Below are 16,394 nucleotides of genomic sequence, written 5' to 3'. Positions count from 1 at the left end.
TTCTTCATGGTTAAGGGGAAGTGAAATGAGATCAAAATGAAAAAGCTCCTCTCTCGAGTTGAACTCTTAAGGAGGAGAGAGGGGCACTATTTGAATCCGGGGATCGGTGCGAGGAGGAAGGAGGAAAATGGAAAAAAGTTCGTCGTTCCAACCATGGGTGCAAGTAGGGGCCTGCAAATTCAAACTTAATTGAAGGTGAGTTCAGTTTTCTTAATTCGGTTAATTCTTATTTAAATTTAAAAAATGATATTTATTTATATATATATATATATATATCTTATTACTTTAAATNAATTAAATTGATAAATAAAGGATAATTTTAAAAATTTATATTACATTTTCAATAAAATCTTTGTAAAATGTAGACCAAAGGAAATATCATCTTCTCAATAATTGCATCCCTAATAAAACACTATATGCCAGCTAAGGTGTATCTGCAAAAATAAGTTCACCCAACCACATGAGAGACCAAGCTAGCAAAGTTCTACAATAGGAAAAATCACAAGATATTTCTGGACTTATGTAATAGTTTCTCTTAATAATGAGATCATTCGAGAAGGATCAAAATTTTAATTCACCTTTGTTGGACTGCTATTTTACCTTTTTTTTGCTAGAAAATAGAAAGAAAAAAAGAACAATAAATTCGTCATTCTCTCGTGGATGCCAGCCACAAGTGAGGAAAGCAAATATTGACATTAGAATTAATGTTAAACCACAATAAATTAATATTTTGAGATTATAAATAAAAAGTTTATCTATTGTTGGATTATGAAAAAAAAAATTAGCTTTTTTTTGTTTTAAATCTTTTACCAATCATTTTTGAATAAATATTTAGGTAAACAAATAAACAAATAAATCTTAATCAATAATATAATGTAACGTCCACTGTCACATAACAATAACGTCATTAAAATACCACGTCATCTTGTAACATGATAGATGATGTGGTATAAAAGTACCACATGTACCGTTGACCAACGGTTTCGTTAATTAATAGTTAGAAAAATAGGTTTATTTGATTCGAAATAAAATTTAAGTACTTATTTAAACGTAATAAAAAAAATAGAGATTAAATTGATTTTTATGACATTGTTTAGGAACTTATTTGAATATTAAACTTTTATTAATTAATCAAAATATTTATTTAATTAATAAATTACTAATTTATTAATTTATGCTTCAATTAATAAAAACTTAATTCATTAAGATATTCTTTAATTTTTTCAAATCATTAAACTTAATATGCATGTATCGTGCATAATTTTCTCTTACAATACAAGAATACTATATTAGAGTTTCTTAATGCACTAAGAAAAATTAAAAATAAAATTTTAAAAAATCAATTTCAAAAGAAAACAAATAAGATTAGAATTGTATTTTACAAAAACTTCCTAATTGAGTCACAATATATATATATATATTGAAACTATATATATACTATATATATATAATTTAATACATATAAAAATATTATTAATTTATATATTAAGTGAAACTTATGTATTCTTTTAAATATATTATCTTAAAATTTTAATAAATTATTAATTTATCATATTGATTTAAATCGAAATCAATCAAAAATACTATTTAATCGAATTCAAATTTGAATTTATAAAGATTATACCGTACAATGATTGAACCACCTTTTTCCAATTCGCATCCATTAAATATGTGTTTGCAATTTGATCAGAAGGCATAAACTTTATACAGACTTGGATCAGGTTCACGAGTCAAGGCAGGAACAAAAGAAAAGCCATGTCGTTGCTGATGAAATTTCTATTCCCACCTTCTCTGTTCGTGACTGCAACATCTCTAATATCTTTTACACCGTTGGTGATTTCTGGGTTATCAGAAAAAAGAGGGAAACATTTGCAATATTCTAAGTTCTTTGGCGTTGGGTCACAAACTTCTGCAGAATCGAAGATAAAGCTTTCCAGTAGAGCTGCCATGGTTACGCTCTATACACCAGCTTTCCTTGCCGGGGTCTTTTCGTTTGCAATGTTCCCAGATGAGGGTCTCAGGTTTTTGTTGCTCAAATCTGCCATTACCATCCATTTCTTCAAGAGGATTTTGGAGGTAAATAACTCCTGTGTCTCTCGTAAAGACAAGTTTGAGAATATGTTCTACCCTGTAAAAGCATTGTTTCTGGTACTCCCATTTCATCTACAGAAAACATATAACTAGTTGTTTCATAATATATTTTTTTATATTAAAAATTTTCTACTCTTTTATGATCCCCAGGTCTTGTTAACCATAATTCATTGTTTTAATTTTTCATTTTGCAGTCCTTGTTTGTTCACAAGTACAGTGGTGAAATGGCTATTGACTCAATGGTAACCATACTTCTCAGTTACTTAATATCCAGTGCACTCATGATCTTTTCCCAACACCTCACGGTGGGACTTCCAGTGCCAGCAATTGATTTGATGTGTCCTGGAATTCTTTTGTTTTCAATAGGCATAAGTGGTAATTTCTACCATCATTACCTTCTTTCCAAATTGAGAGGCAAAGGGGCCAAAGAATATAAGATCCCCAAGGGTGGGCTGTTCGACTTTGTGACATGCCCTCACTATCTATTCGAGGTTCTAGTGTTTTGGGGGTTTGCCTTCATTTCCCAAACTTTGAATTTGTTTTCATTTGCTCTAGGCACCACCTTTTACTTGATGGGCAGGAGTTATGCCACTAGGAGATGGTACCTTTCCAAGTTTGAAGATTTTCCTGAGAAAGTCAAGGCTATGATTCCATTTGTGTTCTAGATTCTAGATATGATTGTGAGCTATATTTCGGTTTTTTGTTTTTTGAAATAAAATCAATATATTTTTTGGAATTTTATTATTTTATCATTTGTTATAATTTTAATTTTAATTTTATTTAACGAACTTCCCCTGCCCATTTTCCATTCTCGATTGGATTTATTACTGAAATGGGTTGTGCATTATCGGGATGGGGAGGACAAGCCTACATACTAGTTGCACCAGCAAAAAATGGTTAGGTCTTGCAATCTTTATGCATCAATCATTAAACCAAGTAGTACAAATTTTTACCATGCTTAGAGCCTGGTGAAACCTTAGATTGCAGTGGACAACAATAGAAACAGAAAACGAGAAGAAACAAGTGTTGCTGCAAAATCTCTTGTGAAATTACCCCATGCAACTTAAATGCTTCAAAGCATAAAACAAGATTCATTGCCGGTATCATGCAAAGTGAGAGAGGCGATGGCTTTCAAAGGGAAGAGTGAAAAGAGAGGGAAGCTAACAACACAGTGAATGCAAAACGGTATGACATTTCATTCGGCTAAGATACGATAGGAACTTGAAGGCCGCATATATATTCCCAAAAATACAAAATATTTAGTGAAAAAACCACCCAAAAAAAATAAGGAAATCGATTGGCCCTGAGGGCATATTATGCCTAACAAATATTTCATCGAGAAACACAGTTATTCAAATGATAAGACAGATAATTCTTTCAATTTTTTTTCTTCTCTGTCATCTTGTGTATAAATCATCAAGGGAGGAGGATCTCCAATCTCTCTTGAGCCTCTCACTTAGCACTGGCAAGTTGGGTGCGGAGCAACTTGGCAGCAGCAACCATGTTTTTGAGGGCTGGTTTCACCTCGGCATACTTGCGGGTCTTGAGTCCACAGTCAGGGTTAACCCACAAGATGTTGGTCTCAAGCACAGCAAGCATCTTGTTAATTCTGTCAGCAATCTCTTCGGTTGATGGTATTCTGGGAGAGTGGATATCATAGACACCAGGGCCAATTCCAGCACCATACTTCACTCCTTCACGGAAGACTGACAGGAGCTTCTCATCTGAACGTGAGTTCTCAATGGTGATGACATCAGCATCCATGTCAATAATAGAGTGGATGATATCATTGAAGTTGGAGTAGCACATGTGGGTGTGGATCTGTCATATGTTTAAAAGATGAGACCAATGAGAATTAAGGTGATCGTAGACAGTTGGAGAATATGAATGTTTTGAGAGGAGAAAGCAATGAAGCTAGTATACAAACCTGGGTAGTGTCCTGGACACCGCAGTTGGTGATCCTGAAGGAGTGGACAGCCCATTTCAAGTAGAAGGCATGTTCAGACTTCCTGAGAGGTAACCCCTCTCTCAAAGCAGCCTCATCAATTTGGATAACATTGATACCAGCCTTCTCAAGATCCTCCACTTCGTCCTTGATGGCCAAAGCAATCTGGTAGCATGTCTCAAATCTGGAAAATTGGCAAGCGTAGAATGTCAACAGATATTCATATTGCAAAGGTAAAAAAATGCTGGCAGAAATGCAACATTTTCTTCTTAGGCATACCTAGGCTGATCATTTCTGACAAAGGACCAGTTGAGGATGGTTACAGGGCCAGTAAGCATTCCCTTCATTGGGCGGGCAGTCATGCTTTGGGCGGTAGATGACCAGAAAACAGTCATGGGATTGGGGCGGCTAACATCACCATAGATGATTGGTGGCTTGACACAACGAGATCCGTAAGATTGCACCCACCCATTAACAGTGAAAGCAAAACCAGACAACTGCTCACCAAAGTACTCAACCATATCGTTTCTCTGCCCAATTGTAAGTAATAGTTAGGATGCTTGCCAAGAACAAACCATAGATGTGTATCTTCCTTTTACTGCAAAAGGCCAAAAGAAAATGGAGTGCTCACCTCAGGCTCTCCGTGAACCAGGACATCAATGTCAAGCTCTTCCTGAAGGTCAACAACCTTCTTAATTTCCTCCTTAATGGCTTTAACATAATCATCCTCAGAGATCCTGAAGTAAGAGAGGCACTAGTTAATAAAATGGTCATACTGACATTTCATAAGAAAGATATTAAGGAAATTTTCCAGATTAACTCACTTTTTAGCCTTGAATTCACGGCGAACTCTCCTGAGTTCCAAGGTTTGAGGGAAGGATCCAATGGTTGTGGTGGGAAGGACTGGAAGGTTAAGCTTTTTCTGCTGGGCATCCAGTCTAGCACTAACATTAGTTGCACGACGGTGGTCAGAGCTCTTCAAAGCAGCAGCCTGGGAAAGCAAGCACGGTAAAACATAATAAGCAAAGAAAGATTTCCACAATGAAAAGGATTACTGCAGAGCAGTACTTGAAAGACAATTGGAATTTTAGTTGATCCAAACACTTACAGCCTTTTGAACAGCCCCATTGGTCACCCTTGGGGAGGACTTCCTTGAAGCCAGAGCAGCAGCATTGGCAGAGAAGAAGGCCTAAAATAGATGAATAACAAGTAGGTGCCATGGTGTGAGAAAGCACCACAAAAAAATAAAAAAACAGAAAAGACCAACCTAGAAGGCTTAAGGCCCATCCAAAGATGCTATCCTAGTTTCTTAGGAAACTATCAAAAACAAGTGGCAAAATTATAAGGAGATACCTCATCCTTCTGACCAGCCAATGCCTTGGCAAGTGCATTGACTTCAACAACTTTCTGGGCAGCAAATGCAAGCCAGGATTTGATTTCATCATCTAGCTTAGTCTCATTTACTAGATCAACAGCAGTGTGGAGAAGTGAGCAGGAGCTGGACACCACAAGTTTGTCTGCACATCAAAATATTAATCACGGCTCAGTCTATATTAACTGCTAACAAGATTGTATTATTCATCATGTAATTACAAGCCATATAATGCAAAGGAAAATAAAATACCTTTGCCCACAACAGCCTCAAGCTCCTGCAAGGTGTTGACAGAAGAAGCAAGATCATTGGCCCAAATGTTCCTTCCATCAACAACTCCAGCAAAGAGGTACTTGCCCTTAGGGAAATCACTCTTGATCAATCCAATGGTCTGGGTTCCACGAACCAAGTCCACACCATAAGCGGTGACACCCTTCAGTCCACAGAGGGTCTTAAATGCCTCAGCAGTAAGATCAGCAAAGTAGGTCTCCACCAAAACATTCAAGCCGGAGAGAGTCGATTCCAAATCAGCATAAGCAGCAGTGAAAGCTTCCAATTTGTAAGAGTCAAGATCCAAGACAAGGGTGGGTTCATCAAACTGAATCCAGGAAGCACCAGCTGCCTTAAGCTCAGATATAACTTCCCTGAAGAGAGATTCAATGTTATGTAGCAAATTAGAGAAGTTACAAAAAAAAAATTAGAGCAGTTACAAATAGAGAACCAACACCCACTTGTAGACAGGGATGATTTTGGGGAGGAGAGAGAGAAGAGAAAAGGTCTTCTCAACACCCTTTGCAGGTTTAGACAGCAGCAAGTATGAGACAGGGCCGATAAGGACTGGGACAGTGTCTACTCCAAGCTGCATGTGGGACAGAGAATCAGCATCCAAGTTTCATATTAAGACTAAGAACATCAAATAAGAAGTACAAAACATAGGATAAATGTGGGGCACAATAATAAGTGGGCTCAGTTGGGGCATTCTCAAAAAAATGGAAGAACTCATACAGAAATACAACTCTAGACAGCTATAAACATTACTAATATAGAATCTCCAGCACAATAATGGCAAACATGAATCCTTTCCCTGAGCCATTTCCCAGTTAACTACATTTTCTAAGATATTGCATAAAATAAAGTATGCTAAAAGATGTTTATCATTTAGGTCCATAGCCTTGTTGAAGCTATAACAAATTCAGGCTATCATAAATCGTGATGGATTTATACAAACTTATAAATCCTACTATTTCCATAAAATTTCCCATATCATGAAAAAATACTCATCAATCTCACTGCCCTAATTTCAGAGTCAGCTCTGTACTTACAGAACCAAGATACCTTAGCTCTATTTCCTAACTGAGCTATTAGCATAAGTATACATGACACACACAAAATCTACACTGTTACAATACATAAAAAATCAGACTCAAAGAAACATACCGCCTTAGCTTCCTTGTACTCATCCACTGCCTTGTGAGATGCATAAGAGAAATTAACATCAGGTCCCAATTCAGGAACAATGAAGTGGCTGAATCAACACATTGCACAGAATATAAGTACTAGTATCACAAAACTCAGCATGGACAACAACGCAGAATAAGTATGACCAGGATTGGTGACTTACTAGTTGGTGTCAAACCACTTGGTCATTTCCATGGCCGGCACAGACGCGTTTCCTCTGGCCATGGAGAAGTAAGTGTCAAATCCAATCTCCCCACCATTCCAGCTATATCTAGGTGGAACAGCTCCGAGCATTGAAGTGGTATCAAGCACCTGGTCATAGTAAGAGAAAGTGTTGCTGGGGATGTACTTAATCCCAGCATCAGCCATCTGCTTCCATATGGATGACCTGAGATCAGCTGCAACCTTCTGCAGATCCTCGGCGCTGCTCTTCTTGTCCCAAAAAGATTCCAAAGCAAACTTAAGCTCTCTCTTGGGTCCCATGCGGGGATATCCAACAATGTGGGAGGCCATTTTCTGAATCAAATAAAAGAACAGACAAACATCAGCATTATTTTATAAAATCTGATATAAAAGATAACTTTCCTTGTCCTATATTTCCGAATTTAAAATCATCAGAATCAAAGCTAAGATCCATGATGCATCTAAAATTCAGTATGAACTGAGATCAAAAGCTCATACGAATTTTTGTTTTTAGAAGTTATGAGCTAAAAAAAAGAGTAACATACACTTACTAGCATAAGATTATGTGCCTAAAAAATGTGCATATGAAAGCAAAAGCTTGGTCTGAGAAAAAAAAAAGCGTCAAAATAAATTTAAGTTTGAGCCAACTAACTAAAAGAGTATCTTACAATTATTAGACAAAAGGCAAACATTTAAATTCAAGATCTCAATTGGCATTATATGGATTTAGTAAAGTAGGAATCCTAAGGAATCAGAAATAAAGATACCTTTATATAAATAACCAAACAAAATGCAGATCTAAAAGTTTTAAGATAATATAACACTACACTGAAAGCAAAAGCCAAAGTGCTTACTTGACTTCAGATCTATACCATGACACCAAAAATTAAACACTAGATCTATAATTTCCAAAACCCCAAAAGATTGGATCTCTTAAATTACTTTGTCAAACAGACAAAATGAAAAGATAATACAAAAAAACTGATCAAATGCTAACACTAACCAATAGATCTCACTAAAAAAAGACAGAATCTTTATCTATTACAAAAACCCGAGATAAAATTCAAATACTAATAAAAAACCAGAAAGAAAATCAAATGAAAATATTAATTGCTTCCAGAAAAACCCAAGTTGAAAATGAACTTTTCAAATCATAAAATTAAAACCCAGAAAGAAAATCAACCCGGATAGTTAGAAATGCTAACACTTTTCAATAGATCTCAATAGAAAAGGCCAGTTTTTGCAAAGTTTTTTAAAAACCCCAGTCCAAATCGTATTAATGAAAACCCAGAAAGAAAATCACCAGGGAAAGTTAAAATGCTGACACTTACCAGTAGATCTCAGTAAAAGAGAAAGAAATCTTTAATCTTGTAAAACAAAAAAAAAAGGAAAAACCAAAATTAAAAACTTCGAGAGAAGTTTATATCATTTCAAATAGACCCAGAAAGGAACGTCAATAGGGTATGGCTTAAGAGTGAATGAAAGAAGAGTGGGAACCAATTAATGGATGATAATAGAAGAGGCGAACCAACAATTAATGAAGGAGAGCAGTGTGAGGAGGAACCGAACCGTACCGTAGTAAACGGAGGTGGAACCGGATATAAGCTACAGAAGAGTTCCTTGGAGAGAGATAGAGATGCAGAGGAAGAAGCGGCACGACTTGTGAGAGTGGAGTAGTTGCCTATTTATAGCCAAAATGTTGGCTACTGGCTACCAAAGACTGCAAAACCAAGCAGATCTCAAATCTGTATCAATTTTTTTCCTTCACTTTCTTTTTTTTAAGTTTTCTTGACATTTATTAATATCCCACGCGCGGCTTTTCTTTGCAGGAGCGCGTGGGATTTTTTGGGGGTGGGTGGGTGTGAGAATATAGGAATTATAGAAGAGTTATGTATCCTTGTGGGGCACAACCATTTTTTTTATTATTTTATAAGCTTTTTTATAATTTTGTGTGCCAAATGTTGGTGAACTGTAAGATAAGATTTTTTTTTGTTTTTTATATATTTTTAATATTTATAAATAACTTTTTATATTATATTTACACTTTCCTATATTTATCATAATAATTATATTCAATACACTTTCCTATATATCATAATAATTATATTCAATATAATAAATTATCAAATCAATATAAAATAAAATTAAAAAAATACAATAGATTTAAATTTTACCAATAAGAAATCAACAAGACAAAATCTGTATAATCAAAATCAATAATCATATGATATGAATGTGGTAAAAATTAATCAATTTTTTATAAAAATAATTATTATTATGAAGCACCATTATGAATGAAAAGAAAAAATAAATTGATCTTCTCATCATTATTCAACATTTTATTTATTGGTACATTAAGTGTAATTATTAATTAGCTGCAACATAATAATTTTGTTTATGTCAAGAAGAGTAACTTTATTTCAAACAAAATGAATTGGATTTGAGGGATATATTATTGGGTTTTTTTAATTTTATTTCTTCTTATGCACTATGTGATCATGAAATGTCATGACAAAATTAAATTTATCTTGTAAACCAAATTGATAAATAGGAAAAAAAACTAATTTTCTTTTTTTTAATTTGTTTAGATGAACATGGTCTAATATGTGACCTTCCAATGTTAAAATATTACTCCATAATTATGGACAAAAAGCTTCAAAAGTAAGGCTGCCCTTACCTGCTCTGATACTTTTGGTCACAACTCACAAGACACCTGCCCTTTTTTATTAACACTTTTTTTTATATATATTTGGAAAAATATAAAAAAAATTACATCATTCTAGGTGAACAAACTCCCAAATTGTATAAGTGAGATTTTATTTTGGTGGAGTTTCAATGATATGTAACCCTAAAAAGAGGTTTTTATAATGAGTGACCATCAAATCGACACACTAATTAGCTTCACGATAGATGTGAGTGAGAGTGCAATTCCAATATCAATTAATAAACTCATTAATATCTCGTAGTAATCGAGCGTTTGAATCTAACACTAAATTGCTATGTTCAATTTTCTATAATGCCAAAAGAGAATCAGATTCAACCTAAACATCTCTATAACCCCTGTCCCAGTAAAGTTTTAGTCCATAATAAATGCCCCATAGTTCTGCAGTGAGTGAAAAGGCGATACCAAACTTGAAAATAAATCCTGTCACCCAGCTACCATTTGCATCTCGTAATATACCACCAGCAGTAGCCAAACCCCAATTGGCATTTTGCACTACCATCCACATTTAAAGCTATTAAAAGAGATTTTAAGTTTCATAATTCCTAATCCTTAACCTAATTTTTATCATTAACCTAAAATCAAAACATTTAAAATTATCTAAAATAAATTGGTTTGCCGATAATAGGTTTATATTTAGTTCATTTATCTCGATAATAAATTATTTTTTATAAAATTATAATTATAAATAAAAATATGGATTATGATAAAGTAATTTTCGTTTATATCTTATATTATATTAATAAAATTAGCTAAACAGGAATGCTCTTCGTTAGAGGTTATCCCACGCGCTTCAGAGACGCTTAGACCGACCGGGCTACGGTTTTATAGTAGTCAAAAAAGAATAAAAATTTAATTGGATGATTTTTTTTTTTTATTTTCTTAATTTTTTTATTTTTTTTGGAGAGTGAAATACTGAGAGAAGCAACGTAGAGGGTTGGTGGCTGAAAGTGGTTGCGAGTACTGGTGGTGGGCCACTCTTTTACACGATGGTTGTGTTTGGGGGAATTACATTTTTTCTGAAATGAACTGAATCATATAAAATTCCAAAATTACCCATTGATTTTGTGTAAATTTGATGCAGCCAGACATGGTTTTGTTGGGTGAGTAGGTGAAGTGGGGTCCAATGGTTTTTACTTAAACACCTGCTGGAATCGATTCATGTTGATAATGGCATCCACAAATCATGATTTCATTCCTCCTTTTTTTTATTCTTTTGCTGGTATTTTTTTTTCTTTTTCTTGAAAAATATTCCAAAATCGATAAATTATTTAATCTCTCACGCGAATACAAGATGTGTGGTAATCTTAAACTTATCAAGATTATTCATCCGTGTTTTTGTATTAAGTAGTAGTAAATGTTCATATGTAAAATTTAAATTCAGTAATATCAATTGTCAAGACAGATAGATTTATTAATTGAGTTTATTTTTTATTGATAATTTTTTTTTATATGTTATAGGAAAGAGACAATTAAACTGAAATAAAAAGTTTGCTGCCATGAAAAGGTAGGGAGGGGGGTGCATGAAAATGCCTTTTAAACTCATATGAGTTTCAGATTTTTGGCTTGATTCATTGTCAAAGTACTAAGCAAATTTGAAAGTGACATTCTTCAACGCAATCAAGTTTCCCTAGGAAAAAGAAATTTAGATATAGATTCTTTCAATTTATAATTGAATATGAAATTTTGATTTACTGGTACATATAAAAATAATTAAAATGTAAAAAGATTCAAGATTCAAAATCTTTCGTCACATATTTCAAAATAAAATTAGAAAAAAGGATTCACGATTGAAAATGCATGTCACGCTTGATTCGGAGGTAATTTTAAATTATTTTCTTAATTAAAATTTAATTTTAAAATGTATCAAAAAATTAAAAAAAAAAACCAAAATTTGGAAGGGAAAAAAAAAAGAAGAGACCCTAAATTATGAAAAAGTGTTGTTGAAGAAAAGGAAGTGAATTATGAATTGACTTTTGAATCATACAAAATGAAAAAGTAAAACAACATTTAAACATAAATTAAAGGTGCAGTTATGAAATTTAACTAGGGAAAAATCAATTATTTCTTGCTCATTATTTTATTTTTAATGGGATGGTTGGTGGGATCACTATAAAGTATTACTAAGCAGACTTTGATGTGTCATGTATGATAAGGCTGGGAAAGTTGGGAGGCAAATGATGGACTTTTGTGCTGTGGGAGTAAAAGGAATTGAGACGCAATTAAATACGGAACTAAAAACAATGACTTTTGCATCTGATTTGTAAAGACTCTAAACACTACCCTTTCCTTTTCAGAATCGGGATTATCAAAGACATGAATAACTTTTTTTTAAGAGAAAAATAAAAAATATTATTTCTCAACTTTGTTATTTACTTTATCAAAATTTTATTTAAATTTTTAAGATCCGATTCGATATTACATTTATAAAAAAAATTTTACCATTAGAATCAATTGTAAAAGCACATATGGATTTGTTTTTACAATTAGTTTGCAATCGTAGATTTTAATGGCAATTGGAATAATATTTTTTAAAAAAAATATTGAATTATTTAAAAAATTTTAAATAAATTTTTATATTAAATCAATCAAATTTTTGTATTTTTATTTTAGACAAAATATGTATTTATAATTAAAAATTGATTAATTATCATTAATAAAAATATGATTTGTCATTTTTATATCCATGTAAGGTTATTATGAAAAGTGAAATGTAACATAATCATGTTAACATACAGCATAAACATATCACGTTATTATCAATGTGATATAAAAATATCAAGTGACAATTTGATTAAGAATAATTAATTAATTATTAATAATACAAATTTATTTAATTATAATATATAAATTTGATTGAACATAAAAAAATTTATTTAAATTATCATAAATAATTCAAATATTTTAAAGTTATTCTAATGCAATTAGAATGTAAATTTAAGTCTAAAGTATTCAAATAGGTAACGGTAAAATTGGACTACGGTAAGGTATGATTATGATTTACCATAATTTTTTTTTACAATTAGAGAAAGAGAAATTCGAATCTTACTTTTAAAATAAAGAAATTATGTATCAACACCCGAATATTTATCTTATTGATTGGTGCATAATCTCCTTACTTAAAGAGTAGGATTCGAATCTTCCTATCTTAATCATAAAAAAAAAAATTATACATTAACAAATAAACTAAATACTTATACTGATTTACCACAAATTGTTGATCACGTGTATTAACAATTTTTTGAGATTGAAGACTCGGTATCTAAAATCTCAAAGAATATTCCACTTTGAATTTTGATAGCGGAGATATCGTTGGTGCTTTGGAAATATATTTACTAAAATATTTTACTATTTTGTCTGCTTATGAGTTATGGGTCACGAGCAATGCATCCTTGATTTCAACAATTTCATCCTCTTTCGTCTCTTTTTGAGTGTGCTTATGAGTTACATACATTTAATTTTATTTAATAATTAAGTAGAAGTGTGCAAATAATCAATTAGGTTTGATTGGTTCGACGTTAAAAAATCATATTTATTTTTTTCACAACTGAATCGAATCAAATTTTTATAATTAATTGAATTGATCGAAAATCAAATTATTTTGATCGATTCAATCAATTTTAAAAAATCAAACTCAAGTAAATTCTAACAACATTTTTAACAAATTTGAAGATAAAAATATATAAATATATCAACATTTTCAAGCAAATGCAACAACATTTTTAATAAATTTATATTTAAAGACATAATATATATTAATACATATAGTAATTTAAATTATATTAATTTAATCTAAATTTTTTGATCGATCCGATTAAAAAATTTATTCATCAAAAATCAAATCAAACAAGTCAAAATAATCGAATTCACCGATAACCATTGTAACTAATTCGATTTGATCAATTTTTTGATTCGAAATTGTATTTTTCACCATTTTAATAAAGATTTTAAATGATTTCATATCAAAAAAGAAAATTGTTTTAAATGATTAATATTATTTTAACATCAAATGTCCTGAAAACAATGATAAATATTCCTTAAAAATTATTAAAATCAAATTCCAAAAAAAATTTTACGAATTATATTAGCTTTGGTTGCTTGACACCCCCACGAATCCAAATTTGCTTCTTGTCAAATTATTCGTTAAATAAAAAATGAAAAGAGCGATTGATTTTCAAGTTACAGGAAAGGAACCTTGCCCCACTTCCACAGTTGATAAAATGCCGGTCTGTCTAAAATAGTAAATTCATATCTGCTTTCATTTACTACAAAATAAACTTCAATCAATAAGGTATGACCAAATGCCATTCCATACAAACTACAAAGCTACCAGCCTGCCTTGCCTTGGGCGTTTTATAAACATCCTTCTTCTCCCTTTTATTTGTCTTTAATTATTTATTTTTGCTTGAACTTTTCCATTTATTACAATAAATTATAATATTTAAAATTTTTTAACTTTCTATTAAGGTAAATTTTTTTAAAAAATAATTATGAAATAAGAAAATTACCTTTTTATATAAAGAAAATTAGAAAAAAGTGAGAGTGAAAAATGAGTTACTATTACACGTGTGCGTGGAGTGGACTATGGGGGTGGGGCGTCGGTGAAGAGCTCGCGAATAGAGTGACAAGCCAAAAATGGGTCAGATTCAATGGGAAAGTGTGCTGGATATGGTGCGGCACTTGCTCCTGCTGTAGTCGGTGGTACCACGGATCCCACCGTAGAACTGGCACCTCCGCAAAAGAACATTTACTAAAGCAAAAGTCCCACGCTCTTCCATGGCTCGTGTGGAGCAATCTCTCCTCACTCTCGGCCTGCTCAAGGTGAGCAACTAGCATTTTGCAAGTTGCCTAAGGAAGGAAAATGAGATATATAGGCAAATATTTTACTAAGTAATTTTTTAGTGCATATGCACAAATGATATGAATTATATTATATATCTTTTTTAATGGGAAATTATTTACTGTTTATAAATTAAATGTGGGTGTTTTGCATGTATAACCAGTGTATGCGTATGTATGAAATTTAAATAGCACAAATTTCTTTTTTTTTTACTATATAAACTTTTTCCTTTTCTGCTAACAATAAGTAGATGGACGTTAGATGACAAATGAGTGATAGATGCTTCCCCGTTTGTCGTCTGCTCTTCTCCCTTCTCAACTTTGAAAGCCTTTTTCTCATCCACAACTCACAAAAACTTGTCATGTTTATGTCTGACTTGGGGAATGAATGCCTCTCATTGTCCAAAACCAGTGCTGAAAAATTTTGTTGGGGGTTTAAATCAAGGTGCCACAGTGCCATTACAAAGTAAGATAACTAGATGGAGTTAACATATAGTTTTATAAGTTAGTTAGGATCCACTTGCATACCTTAGAGGGTCATACAGCGGCGGAATCGAGATTTTACGTTTAGAGACGAAAACAATGTTTATAACATAGTCATACGATAAGTTTAATGCTTGACAAAAACATAAAATAATTTAGACAGAAAATATTCAAGTGAAAAATATATAAATAACTATAATTATGTGTTAAGTATAAAATAAAAATAATTTTTTAACAACTATTGCATGCTAAAATTGATATCTTTAATTGAGTTCGATGGTCATTCATAAACTATAAGGTATCAATAATTGAATTAATATCAAAGTCTCGAATGATTTCTTTTTTAATAATAATGATTAACAAATTTTTAAAAAAATTAACTGACATTTTATTACGAGTCTCATTCTTAACAACTTACTGAGTAAAAGTTTTTTATATAGGAAATACTGATGGCAAGTTTACTAAAATGTTATGGGGTATTGGGGAGGTGGGACTTGGAGAATAATTTTACTACAATGGGTGTTACTTTAATCCTTAAATCTATTAAAATTAATTATTGATTAATTTTTGTGAGACATCCAATCAAACAAAAAAATTATTTTAAAGGTAAAATTATAAAAAATTATAAAAAATAATATTATAAATATTTTAAAACTTTAGAGAGACAAGATCCTTATTAACCCCTATTCCTTCCGCTTTTAAGGTCATGTACTTATTTTAGGTAAAAATAAAATAAAATAATGCAAGATTGGCCTCAAACAATAACTTAAACGGCTATTTAGACAATTGTTTAATTTTTTTTAAAATTTTATTAAAGTTGCAAGGTTACATCATCGTGGATTAGGTATTGATTTAATCACTTTGTTTGTTTGTTTAGATAATAAAATCTTTTGACTTCTAATATTGACGACTCCTTATTAATATTATCTAAAATCAAGTCCACAATAATGAACAAATGTGCATTAGCACTCTAACACAAAAATTGAAATCACCTAATACTGAATTTTTTTTATAATCGAGAGAAAAGAGATTTAAATCTTATTCTTTAAGCAAAAAATTTTACATTAATTAATAAATCAAATATTCGGATACTATTTAACATTATATGTAATTAATTGGGAAAATGAAAAGCCACATCATTGTTAGAAGGCAGGTTTGACCATAAATTCTTGTAACAATCAAAGAAAGAAAACCACACAAAGAACTTTATTAGTTGACCCACATTTACTCATTAAATAGAGACTAGTTATGGTTGTGGATAACCAATTAGAAACTGGCTACTGAGTTACCCAAAGGAACTT

General features: G+C 31.8%; 2 protein-coding genes across 3 annotated transcripts; one reads left to right on the top strand and one right to left on the bottom strand.

Annotated features, from left to right (window-relative positions):
* On the top strand, window positions 1,686-2,827 carry LOC18599819 (3-oxo-5-alpha-steroid 4-dehydrogenase 1). Its single transcript, XM_018121590.1, has 2 exons — window positions 1,686-2,076; window positions 2,286-2,827. Exons 1-2 carry the CDS (start codon window positions 1,756-1,758, stop codon window positions 2,754-2,756), a joined length of 792 nt encoding a protein of 263 aa, XP_017977079.1. The 5' UTR covers window positions 1,686-1,755; the 3' UTR covers window positions 2,757-2,827.
* LOC18599818 (5-methyltetrahydropteroyltriglutamate--homocysteine methyltransferase) lies at window positions 3,264-8,816 on the bottom strand. Of its 2 annotated transcripts, none has more exons than XM_007029961.2 (12): window positions 8,624-8,816; window positions 7,030-7,382; window positions 6,846-6,933; window positions 6,140-6,267; window positions 5,661-6,052; window positions 5,390-5,553; window positions 5,145-5,225; window positions 4,861-5,027; window positions 4,668-4,773; window positions 4,316-4,566; window positions 4,019-4,220; window positions 3,264-3,912 (listed from the first exon to the last, which is right to left on the bottom strand). In XM_007029961.2, exons 2-12 carry the CDS (start codon window positions 7,377-7,379, stop codon window positions 3,544-3,546), a joined length of 2,298 nt encoding a protein of 765 aa, XP_007030023.2. In that variant the 5' UTR covers window positions 7,380-7,382; window positions 8,624-8,816; the 3' UTR covers window positions 3,264-3,543. The 2 variants fall into 2 exon arrangements, with proteins under 2 accessions (XP_007030023.2, XP_007030024.2); XM_007029962.2 differs by lacking the exon at window positions 8,624-8,816 and adding an exon at window positions 8,381-8,553.

The sequence above is a fragment of the Theobroma cacao genome, chromosome 5 (assembly GCF_000208745.1).
Source record: "Theobroma cacao cultivar B97-61/B2 chromosome 5, Criollo_cocoa_genome_V2, whole genome shotgun sequence".
NCBI lineage: Eukaryota > Viridiplantae > Streptophyta > Magnoliopsida > Malvales > Malvaceae > Theobroma > Theobroma cacao.
This window is presented reverse-complemented; position numbering and strand designations above follow the sequence as displayed.